This window comes from Canis lupus, chromosome 22, assembly GCF_003254725.2.
Source record: "Canis lupus dingo isolate Sandy chromosome 22, ASM325472v2, whole genome shotgun sequence".
NCBI lineage: Eukaryota > Metazoa > Chordata > Mammalia > Carnivora > Canidae > Canis > Canis lupus.
In genome coordinates, this window is record NC_064264.1 from 2,415,820 (window position 1) to 2,433,647 (window position 17,828).

Genomic DNA, 17,828 nt, shown 5'->3' on the forward strand with positions numbered 1-17,828 from the left:
TACATCTGTGCCCCTCAGGCTTCATCCCGGGAAGAGTCCACAGGACCGTAAGCAGAACAGAGACGTTGGGAAAAATACATACACAACAGGCAGAGACAGAGCATCATAAATTGTGAACAGAAGCCGTTTCCCTCTGTTTGCACTTGAGCCTCTGACCATGAAGCCCCACAGACAGTAAGTCGCTCTTACATGTTGGCGTGGGGTTTCCCCGCGACGTGGAGGTGGAGATCCCGCGTCTTCGTGCAGAGGCTCGGAGATCCCGGGGCGCTCTCTCGAAGTTACAGAGTAAGGTCTTCCACCAGGAGAACACGGTGTTTAGAAGAACCTCGAAGGTTAGTCAGGGTTCCAGGTTAACTTAGCAAGTCCTGGAGGACTTCCTAGGTCTCACTTTAATTTCATGTCTAGTGGCCAAATTTGTGGCTTCCTCAAACCAAAAACCATTATAAAATTCACTGTTTTCCAGTAGTTTGTTTGTGAACGTGACTCTGTAGTCAAGCCACAGGCTGCCGTGGAGATGCCGGACTTTTGCTGCTGGGTTTTTCCACCCGAGGGCTCCTGTGAAGATGGGACATTGCTGAGAATGACGAATTGAAACCGATGAACTAGAGACCAGTGCCGCACCTGCCATACAGCTGTCCTCTCAGCCACGCGTCGTCCCGCACCCTGTGGATGAGACAAATGCCTGCAAGAGCTCCACTGAAATTTCAAAAGCACCAAACCCGCCTTCCTGTTGAGGGAGGCCCATCCCCTTCTGCTGGTCCACCTTCACTTCTCTGAGAACAGCGGACGCTCCATCGTCTGATCCAAAAAGCAGTTGGAATGACTGTTGAAAAAAAAAAAAAGAACAATCTTCCCCAGTTGTTCTCAGTGTGACAGACAATAAGCCCGGACTTTCCCAGAAGAGCAGAGTGTGTGGACGCCTTGGAAATATTCTCGAAAAGTCTGGAACCGGCACAGGACTTTGATTTTGGAAAGAAAGTCCCTGGAGCCGACTGCATCGCTTCCGCGTCCACGTGCAGACGGAGGACGCCACACATCGTGGCCGGGGAAAGACGCCTTCTAAGGCCTGAGAGCTCGTAGGATGCGAACGAGGACAGCAAGGCTAGCTTAGCCTGGCTGACGGTCGCCACTAGCCCGCCTGTGCGAACCAGGTCCGTTGTATGATTGTGTGTATGATGCGGTAAGTATATAATCCGACAATCTGCTGTCACACTGCAGGGCGCCGAGGTGTTGAAGAAATCAGCCCCTCTCCTTGCCCGAAATGTGAAGTATCCTCCGCACACACACAGGGACCTCCATCAAGACCCCGTGTGTGCCAGGCAGTGTGCTGGGTGCTCGGCACCCATTAAAATACTCCTTCATTATCCTCGACGGGTTCAGTGGTCACACACAGGCACGTTTTTTCAGAATGAGAACCTCCCCACATGGTGAATGAACTGGTCCCTTGATGATTTGATTTCATCCAGTCCTTGCAGAAAAGAAAAATAAATAAAGCCGTACAAAATTGTCTCTGTCCGAGTAAACCCCCAGGAGCAGGTCACACACAAGTGAAATTTATTCGGCTCAACACATCATCATTAAGCAGCACGTCCCAGGAGGTTCTGACGCAGACGCTCAGGCCTTCGGATTTGTGATTCAAAAACCCCTCAGCGCCGGTTACAAATAGCACGGAGGTGGCAGGTGCTGGCCCACCGCAGGGAGCTTGGGGACCCCACCCACAGAGGCCCCGGGCTGGGCCCGCCCGAACCCTGCTCTCCGGCACTCGTTCCCCCTGCACCTGACCGTTTTTGGGATCTGGCCCCGACGCTTTGTTGAAGTCTCTCCAGGTTCCTCCCTTTTGCCACGTCCAGTGGCCTGTCCGTCACCCATTACCAGATTTAACAAATAAAGCGCAGTGTCCGGTTAAATCTGAATCACAGAGAAGTAACGAATGGGTCTTTAGTGTGAGTACTTCGTCCGTAGACTTATCAAACTTATACCAAAAACAAACAAAACCCAAATCCTGTTGCTGTTCATCCAAAATTCAGACTTGAACTGGGAGCCCTGTATCTTACGTGACAGCCCTACTTTGTTCCCTTCCTGTCATCCGCGACCCTGCGGCCTCGGATTCTCCTCAAACTCTCCTCTTTAGGGGAATCCCTGGGTGGCTCAGCAGTTTAGCGCCTGCCTTTGGCCCAGGGCGCGATCCTGGAGTCCCGGGATTGAGTCCCGCATCGGGCTCCCGGCATGGAGCCTGCTTCTCCCTCTCCCTGTGTCTCTGCCTCTCTCTCTCTCTCTCTCTCTCGGTCTATCATAAATGAATAAATAAATATTTTTAAAAAATATATTAAAAAAGCTCTCCTCTTTGGCGATGGAGCCCATCCGTCGCTTTCCCGTTGCCACTGCGGGGGCCTGGTTCGGGGACCTCGTGGTCCGGGCTGAGACCATAAGTAGCATCCCCACTGATCTCCATAAGCTTTCCCCTTGAGGGTGTCACCTGTTCCTGTCACTCAGGTCAGCGCTCCGCAAGGTATGACGCTGGACACCAGCAGCAGCACCACCCCCTGGAAACTGGCCCTGCTGGTTCTCAGGCTCCCACCCAGCCCGGAATCAGGCGTCCAGGAGTGGGCCCAGAGTCTGCATTTCAGGGAGCCCTTCGGCGGCCCCCGATGCTCGGTAGGGTCGGGCACGTCTGGCTGCGGACTCCCACACCTTTACCGTGGGCCCCACTTCACAGCCGAGCCTCCCTCCGGGGTGCAGGTGGAGTGTTCCGGGGAGAGGTAGGCCGCGCGGGAAAAGGCAAACCGAGCTGTATGTGGGGCTCGCGTGAGGCTGCGGGTGTCTGAGCGTCCACTGACTGTCGGGGCTCCCTCCGGGAGCTTGTGGCGACACGGTGACGGCCTCGGTGGAGGCGCAGCAATCAGGATGGACTCCCCGTGGTTGCCGCCAAGTCCCCTCCACTGCCCACGGCCCACTTCTTGCCCGGGGCGCCAGCGTCCTCCTCGGTAAGTCCTCCACTCCCCTGCGCGCAGTGAGCCTCTGAGTGTTGGGGACCCAGGCCTGGTGGTGCTGGGAGCCGGGAGGCCAGGCCTGACCCGCGAGGGGCTGTGTTGGGGCGTCTGCAGCGCCCCCGGCCCAGGGCAGGGCCAGCCGCTCCCGAGCTGCCCACAGAGCCCCGCGATGTGAGGTCAAGGCCTTGGGCCATGGAGAGCTGAGCAGGCCTGTCCTGGGGGCCCGAGGGGCAAGGCACCAGAGCAGGTACAAGGAAAACAGGACGTGCTTGCTGGAGCCGGAGACCTGGTGGAGCCCGGGGTGGCGGGACAGGCTGGGCCCCGCCGGCCTGCAGGTGGAAGGGTGGCAGCAGCGGGGGCCGGGCGCCCGCGGGCAGAGGTCCAGGGCCTGCGGACCGCGCAACAGCACAGGCTTCCGGGGGGAGCAGCACCCACCCCCACCTTTATTAGCATCCTCGCATCTCTGCCTTTATCCTGGGGTAAGTAGAGGGGAAGGCCGGGCGAGGGCGGGCAGGGGCAGCAGGATAGGGTGAGAACGGAAGACGCTGCTCATTGATGGTTCTCAGTCTCGTCTGCACCTTAGGGCCACCTGGAGAGCTTCATCCGGGTCCAATCCCCAGAGACCCTGATGCTATCTAGGGGTCTAGCCTCCGCATTAATGCTGCTCGCATTTTAATGTGCATTGGAGTCCTCTGCAGATCTTGTTAAAATGCAGATCCCGATTGAGAAGGTTTGGGGCTGGGCCTGAAGAACATGCATTTTAACAAGATCCCAAATGATGCTAATACCTCCCATCTGCGGATCACATTTTCTGGAGCACAATCCACAGCACGGGTGCTCAGAGGGTAGTCCCGGGATGGGCAATATCGGTATCACCTGGGAACCTGGGAGAGACGTAGAGTCCCGGGCCCCATCCCAAACCCAGGGAATCCGAAACTGCGGGGGAGAGGGGCCGTCTCCTGTGCCTGAACACACCCTGTGGGGATCCTGATGCGGGCTGAAGTTTGAGAAGAGAATTTGAGAGACGAATAAAAAGCCAGAGGGAAGGGGGGCCCCTGGGGGGCTCAGTGGTGGAGCATCTGCCTTCAGCTCGGGGTGTGACCCCGGGGTCCCGGGATCGAGTCTCACATCGGCTCCCCGCATGGAGCCTGCCTCTCTCTGTGTGTCTCTCATGAAAAAGAGAGAAAATCTAAAAAAAGAGAAAAAAAAAAAAAAAAAGGAGGGAAGGGAGCTGATATTGGCTCCAAGGGCAAATTAATGAATTATCATGCAAGTAAGACAGAAACACAGATCGGGGTTTGTTCTACGTATACGCTACAGTCACGAACCAGTGTAACCATTACAATAAAATGAAGACGTGACTTCGAAACCTGCTTGCATTCACTTTTCTTTTAAGTTTTTTTTTTTTTTTTTAATCTCCTATCATCACAAGCCGTAGAAGTTCCTCGGGCGTCTTGGAGATGAGCCCGGTCACCGTGGGGGCATAGGGATGGGAGGGAGGCGAGGTGCAAGTGGCCGCGGGGTGACCTCCGTGGGCTGGGCTGGGCGGGGACGCGGCAAGGCCTGAGGTCGCTGGGGCGCCACCTCCCGGGCCGCTCCTCGGGACCGCAGCCCGTGTCTGCCCCGCGTTGTTCCGCGTTGTCCCAGAGCGCAGCTCCCGCCGCCCCACTGCGCTGCCTCCGCCTCCGGGTCAGGCCTCCGCCGGCCTGAGGATCCCTGTCCCCTCCCTTGCGGCCGGTGGAGCGGACAGCTGTCGTCTGCAGAGCGAGTCCTGCAAGGCTTGTCCCCCAACCCTGGGCCAGTCCTCCGCCCTCCCGCCGGCTGGCCTGACGCACAGGTGCCCGTTCTTCTCTAGCAAGTGTGGGTTAGGGACGCCGGGGGGCTCAGGGGTTGGGCCCAGGCCGCGACCCCGGGGTCCCGGCATCGAGTTCCGCAACTGCTCCCCGCATGGAGCCTGCCCCCCTCTCTCTCTCTGGGCCTCTCATGCATAAATACAATCTTTTAAGAAATAATTGTGGATTGTTTTCCTCGGAAGAGGACAAATAGCGTGCGTGTGCCCTTCCGTAGAGCTCGCCGAGCCGGGCCCCCGCGGAGCGCCAGGCCAGAGGCCTGCTCCCAGGGCGGGTGCCGACGTGTGGAGGCGGCTCCCAGCCCGTCCCGGTCTACGCTTCACCTAAGAACGTAGACCCTTCAGGAGGTTGGCTCCCAGGAACGAAGTGCCTCACACCCATGACCAAGGAGTCTTTAAACCTTGACTTAGGGACGCCTGAGGGCGCAACGGTTGGGGGGCTGCCTTCGGCCCAGGCCGTGACTCCGGGGTCCCGGGATCGAGTCCCGCCCCGGCTCCCCCCCCCCCCCCCCCCCCCGCCCGAGGACTTGCACGGGGACTCCAGGTTCCGCGGGGGGGGGGTGGGGGGGCTGTGCAGCAGCTCCTTGGGACGTTTCCCGTTTCCTGGAGTGGAAATGCCTCACACAGAAAAGGGAGGAGCGTCTGCAAGAGTGACCCCGACATGTTATCCCGCAGGCTCGTCTCCTGTGGGTTCGTCTGAATGACAGTTACACACTTCAAACGAGAAAATGCCATTAGAGAGGGGGCTGATGTGGATGCCAGGACCGGGCCTAATCCCCCAGCGGGTCCCACCTGGCGCTGTCTGGCGTGTCACACACTCAGCATCCACTGGCCGTGTCCGGCCTGCAGACAGGAGAGGCAGTCGGAGAGGCCCCTGCCCCTGCGAGGGGCACAGCCCCTGGGCCCTGGGGTGCGGGGCGGGGGGGGGGGGGGGGGGGGGGGGGGGTGGATCTCCGAGCAGCCCAGGACCGTACAGCTGGGGAGAGAACAACTTGGACCTGGCAACGATGTTTCAAATACTGTGGACCACGACCTGCGGTGAGGACACATTTTTATTTTGTGAACCAGGAAAGCCACCAGCCGGCCCGGGGGGCGGGGGGCACAGTCCGCGGACCTCCTGCTCCCTCCACACTGCACCCGGCGTTCACAGGCTGCAGGAGGGGGGCTCCAGACACTCGGCATCAGGGACTTGGGGACACGCTCGGGCCACAGGAGAGCCTGATGCCAACCCCTCTTCTCTGGAATCAGACTGAAAAAGCTCAAGAGACGGGGCCCTGCCTCTGGATCTACGGCCGCCTGGGACAGCGGTCGGCTTTGGCCCGTGACCTTCTGCGGGGCAGCATCGGTGGCCTGACAGCCAGTCTGCGAGCGCCAAGGCTGCCCAGTGCCACCAGGGCTGGCCTGTCCCCGCAGTCCCCCGGTCCCCCGTGGACCTCTGCGCACAGGCTTCCCCTCCCCGGACCAGGGAGGCTCTGTGGGGAAGGAGCTGCTGCGTGAGACAACGGGCCCCGGGTGTCGACGCTGTCGTGACCGTATTTGACCGGAGTCCTTTTTGCCAGTATTCACCAAGTAGCCCCGCCACATACTGCTCGGGGATGGGTCCCGGTGGCTTCCCAGCAAGGGCAGGGCCATGCTGTTGGGACCCTTCACAGGGACTTGGCTGCGTCGCTGTGTCTGGTTCCCCGTGTGAAAGTGACAGGACGTCGCCAGCATGTTAAGGGGACAGTGCGGGGACCGGGGAGGCCCCTGGAGCTGGGGGAGTGGCAGCCCTTGCAAACAGGGCTGGGTTCTAAACCGTGAAACACAAAACGGTCACCGGGTCGTTGGCCAGAAGGCCCGCCACGCTGTCACCCGGCCCCCTGCATCCGTGGACTCCCGTCTGCGGCGACAACAGCGTCCCCGCAGCGGCCGAGAAGCCTAGACACCGGACCTCACACTCGCCCGCTCCCCCCTTCGACATCGGACACTCGGGTCTGTCACCCCTAAGACAGGAATGAGGACAGCACGTGGCCCACCACGCTGAGGCCGCTAAGGTGCAGTGACGATCTTTTAAAATGTCATCGGCTGGGGATCCCTGGGTGGCTCAGCGCTTTAGCATCTGCTTTCGGCTCGGGGTGTGACCCCGGGGTCCCGGGATCAAGTCCTGCATGGGGCTCCCTGCATGGAGCCTGCTTCTCCCTCTGCCTGGGTCTCTGCCTCTCTCGCTCTCTGTGTCTCTCATGAATAAATAAAAGTCTTAAAAAATTAAAATAAATAAAATGTCATCGGTTGTCCCTTCGCGGGGAGGCCACGCCTGGTGCTGCGGGGGGCCTGGCGCTGGGCAGCTGTGGGGGGCAGCCGGGGGCGCTTCTGGCCACTGCTCGCACTGCAGGTCCGGGAGGCGGGACTGGCCCCCAACTCTCCCACTCGCTGTGAGCCCCCCTGCACCCCGAGCACTGGCCTTTCCCCAGGAGTCCTGTCACTCGCCCCTAAGCTGTTTGCTACCTTCCACAGGCCTTCAAGGAGTCCTCCCGCCCCTCGCACAGCCTCCTCCAGAGCAGGACCCTGCGAATAGCCTCGGCTCGGAGGCGACGGTTTCCGGCGGCCTCTCTCCGCTGACTCTCGAGCCGGGACACGGGCAGTCGCCACAGCTCCCACGTGCAGGGGGCGAGCACTGAGGACCGCTCCCCCGAGCACACTTTGTGCCGTGGGGTTCCCAGGGCTGCAGTCAGCGTCCTGGAGGGGCACGGGGAGGTGCAGGGGTGTAGCTTGGCTCAAAAAAAAAAAAAAAAATCATGCTGCCCAGGCTGCTGCTGAAGCTGCTGAATGCCGACCTCTCTTCCCAATGCTTCCTGGCGGCCTCAGTTTCCCCACTGTCCGTGCCTGTTTCCCTACACACCTGTTTTCCCTGAAGTCCCAGGGTCGTGGCGGGAAGCGACTTGCCTGGCTGCGCTGGGGGACGCCGCCGTGTGCCCGTGGGGGCCGGTCTCCGCCAAGCCGGCAGCGGCCCTCCCCGGGCCCCCCTCCACGGCCCCGCTCCTGCAGACACGTCTCCGCGTGGGCCGCCGGGGCAGCAGCAGTTTCCGGGCGGCCGCCCGGTACTTCTTGGAGATGAGGTTGTAGAGGATGGGGTTGATGGACGCGCTCAGATAGAAGAGCTGCAGCGCCACGATGTTAAAGTACTGAGAGAAGTGCATCATGCGCGAGTCTTCGGTATTTATGTAGATGATCCTGCCCACGTGGAAGGGCAGCCAGCACACCAGGAACGCCAGCACCACGGCCACTGCAAAACAAGGCGGGCGCCAGCGTCAGCTCCAGCGGCCGCCAGCCCTGGGCCCCCGAGACCATCGGAAACAATACGGGACAGCAAGCGCCTTCCACAGAACTTGGACGCGGCCAAACCGCACCCCAGGAGAAGCACCAGGCCGCAGACTGCGCGACTCGGGCTTAGAGCCGCACGCGTGTTAGGGCTGCAGGGGGCCAGGAGGGACCCACCTGCTACCAGCCGCCCCCGCCGGCTTCCTCCCGCAGACCTACTCGGAGGCAGGCTCTCTGCCTTCCGTTGCAAACAGTCCCGCGACAGGTCTGTGCAAAAAATTTTTTTTTCTTTTAAATATGGGCCTGGTTGACTTCAGCCTGCAGAATAGCTTAACACTAAGTCTAAACCAGGTTAGGTTTTTTTTTTTTTTTAGCCACCCAGCTGCCTCTAGGGTAAATTTTTAATGTAAGGCAAAGTAAGCCCACAATACAAAAATGTAAAAATCCAACCCACTTTTCCTGCCTGGCATCTGGGGGGGGGGGGGGGCGTGAGGCTTCCTTTGCCTGCAGGGGACGCGAAGAGGGATGAAAGGACAAGGCGGGGGGGGGAGGCCCCACTGGAGGGATCCTGTTGCCCCTGCCCGTCTCCTGGGGCTGCCCATGCCCTCTGCCATTGCAGGCCTGTGCCCGCCTGCGCCCGCCTGCCTGGCCCTGCCTAGGGCGTGACCCCGGGGTCCCGGGTTCGAGTCCCGCGTGGGGCTCTCTGCACGGAGCCTGCTTCTCTCTCTGCCTCTCTCTGTGTGTGTCTCTTATCTTTTTTTTTAAAAAGTGGTTTGTTAAAAAAAAATAATAATAAAGCACCACCAGGTTAGCGTGCCGCAGGCCGCCTCGCCAGGGGCAGCGTACCCTCCCGCCCCGCGGACCCGCCCCCCCACCCCCCGCGCCCGGGGCCGCCCGGGGCCGCAGGCGGCGCCACTTACGCAGCACGCGGACGGCCTGGCGGTGGCCCCGCTCGCGCCCCGAGGCGGCCCGGCCCCGCAGCGGCCCCCGGCGCCTCCGCAGCTCGCGGCCGATGCGCCCGTACAGGACGCAGAGGCACAGGAAGGGCAGGAAGAAGTAGGCGGTGGTGACCCAGAGCATGACGCGCAGCGCGCCCAGCTGCGACGGGCTGGGCCGGCACTCCCGGCTGAAGAGCGCCGCCTCGGGCCCCGGCGGCGGGGAGGGCGCCCGCGCCAGCCGCGCGCTGCCGTTGAGGCCGGGGCCGCCCGCGTCCTGCTCGACGCCCACCAGGAAGAAGAAGGGCGCGGCCGACAGCAGCGCCACGGCCCAGAGCGCCGCGATGAGCGCGCGGGCGCGGCGCCGGGACAGCAGCGCGCGGGCGCGGAGCGGGCGGCACACGGCCAGGTAGCGCTCGACGCTCAGCGCCGTCACGTGCAGCAGCGTGGCGTAGGTGCAGCCCTCGCCCAGGTACAGCGACAGGCGGCACAGCAGCTGCCCGAACACCCAGGGCCGCGAGCGCCACAGGCGGTACAGGTCGAGGGGCAGCCCCAGCAGGATGAGCAGGTCGGACACGGCCATGCTGCCCAGGTACAGGTTGGTGGTGGTGCGCATGTCGCGGTAGCGGCCGATCAGCAGCACCGTCACCAGGTTGCCGCTCACGCCGACGGCGAACAGGCCCAGGCACACGGCCGTCACCGGCACCAGCGCCCCCAGGGGGAAGGGCGAGCACAGGCGCTCGTCGCACGGCAGCTGCGCGCCCTCCGCGCCGTCGCTGCTGTTCCCGGGGCCGCCCATGGACGCGCAGGCCGGGCGCCCCCGCAGCCGCCCCCGCAGCCGCCCCCGCAGCCGCCGCCGCCGCCGCAGCCCCGGGGCCCAGCGCACCGCCGGCCGCACGCGCGCCTCCGCGGGGCCCGCACCACGCGGCTCGCCGCCTCCCGTCCGCAGCGCCCGGGCTCTGAGCCGCCGGGGTCGGCCCGCAGCCCTCCCCGGCCGGCCGCGCAGTCTCCGCCCCCGGGCCCGCCCCCGGGCCCGCCCCCCGCCTCCCCTCCCCCTCCCCCGCCGCCCCCCGCCCTCTCCTCGGCGCGGAGGAGGGAAACCACCGGGAACGAGGGGGCGGCCGCGGCGCTCGAGTCCTGCCCGGTCCAGGGAAGCGGCTGCCGAACCCCGGCGGGGCGGGCCAGGGACCCCGGCGGGGCGCGGGCGCCTTAGCCCCGAGGACACCGGGGGACCGCGTCGGGGACCTGGCCGCGGACTCCGGCTGGCGGCTGCGCCCCGGACAGGCTGCCCGCGCGCCCGCAGCACGGGTCCCCCACAACCCCGAGTCCCTCCCGGGCCTGGATCTGACCCTGCCCCGACGGAGCGATCTCGGGCCGCCCCCGCGTCGCCGGCCCAGGGCTCCGCTTCTGCAGGTTGGCGAGTCCCAGGGCGGACCCCGCCGGCCACCCCGGAGCCCCTGAGCCGCTGCTTGCGGAGAACCACGCCCCGGAGGACCCTCCGCGCCCTCAAGTTCTTCGTGCAAAAGATCCGCTAACCAAGAAAGCGGGGCGCTCGCCAGCCCCGTAGGAGGCGCCCCAACCCCGGGGAGGCCCACCCTGACCTCGTGGCCGCAGGTGGCCCGCGCGGGGCGCTCGTCCGCACCTCCGTGTCCCCGGAGCCTCTGGGCCCGAGCCAAGCGCGACCCTCTCGTCACTCTCCGCCCGCGGGGCCCGGGGCTGCTTCCGCGGACGAGGGGTCCTCGGGGGTGTCAGGCGGCGGCTGCCGGGACCCCTCCCCGCGCGTCGTCCCCGGGACCTGCATCTCTGCGCCCCTCACTTCCTCCCATATCCCTATCCCCACCCCTGCAATCCCCCACCCGCCCCCGCGGCCCCCACCTGCCCCCGCGGTCCCCCACCTGCCCCCGCAGCCCCCACCTGCCCCCTCGGTCCCCTACCTGCCCCCTCAGTCTCTCACCTGCCCCCGCGGTCCCCCACCTGCCCCCTCGGCCCCCCACCTGCTCCCTCAGTTCCCCACCTGCGTCCGCAGTCCCACCCAGCCCCCCACCCAGCCCCTCCTGCAGTCTCCTCCCAACTCGCCCCCCGCAGTGCCCCCCAGCACCCCTCCCGCAGCTCCCCCCCATCCCCCGCCGTCCCCCACCCAGGTCTCCCCACCCCTGCCCCCCGCAGTCCTCCCCGACCTTCTCCCTGCCCCCCCCCCCGCCTCAAGGCCTCACCTCCCCGCTTCGCCCCCCAACCCCCGGAGCCGCGCACAGTCGCTCCCAGGCGACCGCCCCCCACGCCGCGCCCCTTCTAGCTGTCGTCCCGCCCCCGACGAGCACCGAGCCAGCGCCTGGCGACGGGGAGCCCCCGCCCCGCCCCGCCCCGCCCCGCCCGCAGGCAGCCGGGGGGCGCCCACCCGAGGTTCACCGCCTGCGCCGGGCCCTGCGTCGGGGGCCGCTCGCACGCACCTACTCCCCTGTCCACGCCTCCCGCCGTCCGGCCACGTCCTCCTCCGTCCTCCCTTCCCGACACCCCGTCCTTCCCCTGCTCTCAGCGGGGCCCTCGGCTCTAGGAAAGACGGCACCTGCCCCCCCCCCCCGCCCCGTCCTCGGAATCCCGCCTTCCGGGGCACCGCCAGGCCCCGCAAAACTCCAGGGGCCCCAGTCAGCGACTCCGCGTCGCCGCCCCCCGCCCCCCGCCCCCCGCACGGAAGATGCAGTTTCGGCCTCCGTTGGGGGTTCCCCTGGCGCCCCCGGCTGCGGGGCGGGCACCCCTGACGCTGTCGCCCGAGCGGGGATGCGCGCCGGCCGCGCGGCGGGCCCGGTCCTCGGTAACCCGGGCGGCGGGCGGGCGGGCGGGCGCGGCCTGGAGGTCGGTCCTCGGGGCTCCGGGGACGCCCCCCGGGTGGCCGACCCCCTCCCCGGGGCGCCCCCGCCTGCGGCCCTGGGCTTCCCCGCGCCCCGCCCACAGCGCGCTCCTCCCGCCCTGCGGGGCTCCCGTCCAGGGGGCGCCCCCTCGGCCCGGGAGCGCACCGGGCTGGGCGAACTCGGGCGCCGCGGCGTCGGCAGAGCCAGGTGCCCCGTGGTGGCCGCGTTCCGGGTTCCGGCCGCGGGCGCCCCGAAGCTGCCAGTGCCTGGGGCCACTGCGTACCTCGCCACCCGGCCGCCCAAGCCCCAAGGCTCCGCAGGTCCGCCGCCCTTGGGCCGCGGGGGAGGCAGGCGCGGCGGCAGGCGCATCCGCAGCCCGCGCGACGCGAGGCGTCAGCACCGGCCCCAAGGGGGACAGGCCCGGCGGGAGGGGCCCACCTGCGGCCCGACGCCGGCTGCGGCACCTCGGGCTGCGGGCGTCGCGACAGCCGCTTCCTCGGGTGCCGACCCCGGCTCCAGACCCGGCTGCGGGGGCCCGGACCAGCTCCGCCACGGGGGACCCCGGCCACACACGGCGGGCCGGCCCCGCTGACCCTCGCCCGGGACCCCGACCTCGCCCCCCAACCCCACCCCCGCCCCGGAACCCCGGCCTCGCCCCGAACCCCAGCCCCGCCGAGGGGCGCGCGGTCCGTCGCTGGCCTCCTGGCCCGGGGTGCTCGGGTCCCGCACCCCGGGGACCAGGAGGAGCGGCCCGCGGGTCTGCGCCCCGGTCACGCCCCGGTCACGCCCCGGTCACGCCGCGCCTCGGCCCGCACCTGCGCCCGCGCCCCTCCCGGCACCTTCGGAGCCCTCGGCCGGGCCGGGGTCGGCGGGGGCGTCTGCCGGGGTGCGCAGGGGGCGCGGGGAGCGGACACCCGGCCGCAGGGTGCGGGACGCCGCCCTCGGGTGCTCGACCCGGTCTCCCGCCCCCGGGACCGCGCGGGCCCCAGATCCTGCGGCTTCACGGGCGACGCCGACCCCGGCCCCTCGGCTCTGCACCGCGTCGATTCCTCTGGCTGTGGGCGAGCTGAGCGTCTCCTGGCACCGCGCAGTCCCCCGCTGGGCCCGCCCCGCGCAGCGGGGACTTCGTCGGCCCGTATTTAAGAATTTATTATGTTTTCGTGTATTAGAGAGATTGGTAGATTAGCCCTTTTCTGGACTACGAATTGCAATATTTTTTCCTTAGGTTTGCTATTTGCTTGAACAACAACAACAACAAAAAAAAATAAAAAAAAATAAAAAAAAATAAAAAACTGCTCTGCAAAACAAACAAAATAACAACAACAACAAAAACCCCGAAAAAACAAAAAGAAAAAACAAACTGCTATGCAGTTTTTATTTATATGGCATCAAAATAATCAATGTTCCTTTTTGTGCGTTCTGCGTGCTCAGGCACGATTTGCAAGGCCGCTTCCATGCCGGGACTGTAAAGGATTTCTTTCACATTTTTTATTTAATGGTTTCATTGTTCACATTTAAATGTTTGATTCGTTTGGAATTTCATTCTTGCGTAAGGTGCTTGTGAGATACGGACCCAAATTTTAATTTTTAGGTTGTCCCAACATCATCTATTGAATTGCTCATTTTTACTCCACTGCCTTGAGGTGCCAGCTTTATCAAATACTAAATTCTTGCATATTCTTGGGACTATGGGCTTTCTGTTCTGTTCCTTCTGTGTTGTGTGTGCGTGCACAGGTCATTTCGAGGGGCTAGGCCTCTCCCACGGCTCTTTTGCAGAGTTTTTCCATTTTTATTTTCCCAAAGGAATGGCAGTGCCGTACTGTTTTATTTACAGTGGGTTTATAGTATTATAGTATATTTGAAACCCTTGTGGCCCTTAAAAAAATTCTTACCTATATGGTTTTACACCGTATACGCTCTTCCTGCAAGTGTGTGTACTCCCGGGTTCCTTGCGGTTGTACCCTCTTCCCCCTTTGGAGGTCATTCTGAGCCAGATTTATAGGGACTGGATACCAGTGATTATTAGACAGTAGACTTCATGCTGGTTTAAATGGGTCTGAATCAAAGGTACAGACATGAATTGTTAGTATTACTTGAGTCTAACACATGAATTTTCCTCAAATTTGGTTTTTGAGATTACTTTTCAGAACACAGGCCGTGAGAAGCAAGGTTTATACTACATGCGAACATTCTTACTGAATGGCTGTTGTCATTGGTAAACTGTGTAGCTGAAAAACATAGTTTTTCCTCTAAGACCGCTGCATCATCCTAGAAATATTAAGTATGTCAGGTAGAGCTGGTACCTTGGGCCTAGGCAGGGCCACATCCCTTAGTCACTATCATGGACAGCCGTAAAAGATTCAACGCACCCACTCAAAGGAGTAGGAACGTCCAAGGAGGTCAGGAAGTCTGAAAATCACCAAGTGAGAAGTTGGCTTGTGTCTTAGCAAAATAGACGTAATGATTAGGCCAGTTTATTTTGATTTGATGATGTCCAGGATTCTCTAGTCCTGTGCAATTTGTATGTTAGTCTTTTTTTTTTTCTAAGATTTTATGAGAGAGAGAGAGAGAGAGAGAGAGAGAGTAGCAGAGACCCAGGCAGAGGGAGAAGCAGGCTCCATGCAAGGAGCCCGACGTGGGACTCGATCCCAGGACCCCAGGATCAGGCCCTGGGCTGAAGGCAGAGCTAAACCGCTGAGCCCCCCGGGCTGCCCTGTATGTTAGTCTTTAGGTTCATCTTATATTCGTTAAAAAAACAAAGAGGTTAAACTTCCCCAACATAAAATTACCCATATTAAAGAGAACAATTCAGTGGCACTTAGTGCATTCACGGTGTTGTGCAACCACGACCTCTGTGGAGTTCTGAAACATTTCCAAAATACAACCCCAGGCCCATAAAGCAATTACTCTCCATTTCCTCCTCCCTGCAGACCCTGGCAACCACTAATCTCCGTTAGTCTTTGTGGGTTTACCTGTTCCAGGTACTTCATGTGAATAGAATCATATGCCATGTGACCTTTTGTGTCTGGTTAATCTTTCATTTAGCCTAATGTTTTCCAGGTTCATCCACATCGTAGCTATATCCCCTTTTTGAATATGTTCGCTTGTCTCATTTGTGGAAGGGGAAATAAAGGTACTTGCCTCCTTGGATGTGGGAGTATTTAAGAGTGTGGGTTATTTCCGGGCTGGGGGTAAACTCAAAGAGGGAGTCAAGTATCAAAGGATGAAACTTAAGAAATTAGAGCTTCCCACTTAGCGCGACCCTGGTAGCAGATCGTCCTTGCCGGATCTCTGCTCACTCCTCAGAGGGCTGCCGACTGTTTCGGGCGGGGGAAGTGTTTAGCAGCTGCTTGGCATGCAGAAAGCACTCCAGAAATACTCGTATAAAGGCAACATTGAAGTCAGTTATTAATTTGATTTCCTTACTGAATTCAGGACTCGTGGGAGAGAGCGCAGAGGACAGTGGTCAAGTGTGGGGGCGCTGGACCACCCAGCTGGATTCCAATCTCCTGGACGTTGGCAGGTGCGAAGCTCCTCTGTGTTTCAGTTCACATGTAACACAGCAGGTAGGAGGATGACGGAAGGTAACTGCGGCGAAGCACTGCACACCACGCGGAGCGCACTGCTCCACAGATGCAAGCCATTACGATGTGTGTAAGAGTCATGGGGCTTCAAAATCTACCCATTCCAAAAATCTTTTCCTTGGCAAATTTCCCATAGCAGGCATCCTTTTTATCATGTAAGATAAAAAATAGTCCTTATAGCATCTAAACATTTGATGGCCCCGCTCTGTACATGGAAGATTTGATGACTAGAACTATTAAAATCTTAGTTCTGCCAACTTTTTTTTTTCATTTTCTCCCTTTTAAGAGTGTCAGGGAGAGAATAATGAATAAATAAAGGGATACACAATCCCTTTATACACAATCCCTATATACACAATCTTAAAAAGTGCATATGAAAATAGATGATTTTAAAAGTTCTTTAAAAATATGAGGCATTATCACCTATATTGATGGTAGATGGTTAGGTTACAGTGTAACTGGTTTTAGGTTTTGAAGAATCATTTTCTTTTGTAATCTGTCTGCTTGATTCAGTCACCACCCACATGGGATCCTTCTATGCAAATGTTTGTGATAGTGAGGACCATCATTCAATCCACGGCAGACAAGACATAAAATTCCTTTTCCCAACTACAGAAAAAAAAGACATGCAACACTGTGAATAAGTATCATCTTCTTCTCAAGGCTGGATTCATACTTAGTAGCTTCTGTGAAGTGATGCCCTTATATTCAGAATATCTCCTCTTCCCCAACCTAACATTTTAAGCTTTATCATGGTCCTTGCAGTGTTCACTCTTAGGGATCTACCTGGATTTTAAAAAGCAGTACACAAAAATAAATTTGAAATGGATAAAAGACTTAAAACATGAGGCCTGGAACCATAAAAATCCTAGAACACAGGCAGTAATAACTTGACATTGGTCATAGCAACTTCTTTCTTGATCTGTCTCCCAAGGCAAAGGAAACAGAAACGAAAATAAACTATTGGGACTTCATTGAAATAAAAAGCTTCTGCACAGGGAAGGAAACAAAACTCAAGGCAACCTATGGAATTGGAGAAGAATTTGCAAATGACATACCTGATAAAGAGCGCCTAAAATACACAAAGAACTTATAAAACACCCCCAAAATTAATAATCCAATTAAAATGGGCAGAAGACATGAATAGATACTTTCCCAAAGAAAGCAAATAGATGGACAACAGACACATGAAAAGATGCTCAACGTCACTGATCAACAGGGAAACGCGAATCAAAGCTACACTGAGATACCACCCCACACTCGTTGGAATGGCGAGAATCAACAACACAAGAAACAAAAGGTGTTGGTGAGGATGCGGAAAAGGAACCCTTTTGCACTGTTGGTGGGAATTCAGACTGGTGAAGCCACTCTGGAGAACAGTGCAAAGGTTGCTCACGAAGTTAAAAATAGAGCTACCTTACACTTCAGCAACCACACTACTAGGTGACATAAAAAGCATATAAAAGAATATAGAAAGACTAATTCAAAAGGATACATTCACCCCGATGTTTACAGCAGTATTATCTACAATAGCCCAGTTATGGGAACAGCCCAAGGGTCCATCGATTGATTAATGGATAAAGAAGTATATACACTGGAATATTACTCAGCCATGAAAAAGAATGAAATTTTGCCATTTGCAACAATGTGGATAGACCTAGAATATTATGCTAGGCGGAATCAGTCAGAAAAAGACAAATACTGTATGATTTCACTCATGTGGAATTTAAGAAACAAGCGAGCAAAGAGGGGAGAGGGAGGGAGAGAGGGAGGGAGGGAGAGGCAAACCAAGAAACAGACTCTCGACTATAGAGAACAAACTGATGGGGTACCAGAGGGGAGGTGACGGGGATTAGGGAGGACACTTGTATGATGAGCAGCAGGTGATGTACGGACAAGTGAATCACTGTGTTGTACACCTGAAACTAATATTACACTGTATCTTAACTGGAATTAAAAACAAAAACAAAAACAGGGCAGCCCGGGTGGCTCAGCGGTTTAGCACCTGCTTTTGGCCCAGGGTGTGATCCTGGAGTCCCAGGATCGAGTCCCACATCGGGCTCCCTGCATGGAGCCTGCTTCTCCCTCTGCCTGTGTCTCTGCCTCTGTCTCTCAAGAATAAATAAATAAAATCTAAAAAAAACAAAAAACAAAAAACAAAAAAAAAACCTACTTAAAAAAAAGCAGTGTATCCCCATTGAGATCTGTGGATGGAAATTTTAACAGGGTGAGAGGGAACATTGAATTTTCTGGTGTGTGTAAGAATTTTCAGGCATGGACTGAACTTTCTGGCACGGCACTGCAGATGGACATGTTGAATTTCCAGG

The 17,828-nt window shown here is 59.4% G+C and overlaps 2 protein-coding genes across 2 annotated transcripts; one reads left to right on the plus strand and one right to left on the minus strand.

Moving 5' to 3' along the window:
• Positions 1-5,873: 5,873 nt before the first annotated feature.
• On the minus strand, positions 5,874-9,870 carry MLNR (motilin receptor). The gene is made up of 2 exons (XM_025478348.2): positions 9,057-9,870; positions 5,874-8,101 (listed from the first exon to the last, which is right to left on the minus strand). The coding sequence occupies exons 1-2, from the start codon at positions 9,868-9,870 to the stop codon at positions 7,710-7,712; spliced, it is 1,206 nt and encodes a 401-aa protein (XP_025334133.1). The 3' UTR covers positions 5,874-7,709.
• Positions 9,869-13,060, plus strand: LOC125753306 (basic proline-rich protein-like). Its single transcript, XM_049099204.1, has 3 exons — positions 9,869-10,043; positions 11,278-12,335; positions 12,437-13,060. Exons 1-3 carry the CDS (start codon positions 9,869-9,871, stop codon positions 13,058-13,060), a joined length of 1,857 nt encoding a protein of 618 aa, XP_048955161.1.
• The last annotated feature ends 4,768 nt before the right edge of the window (positions 13,061-17,828 follow it).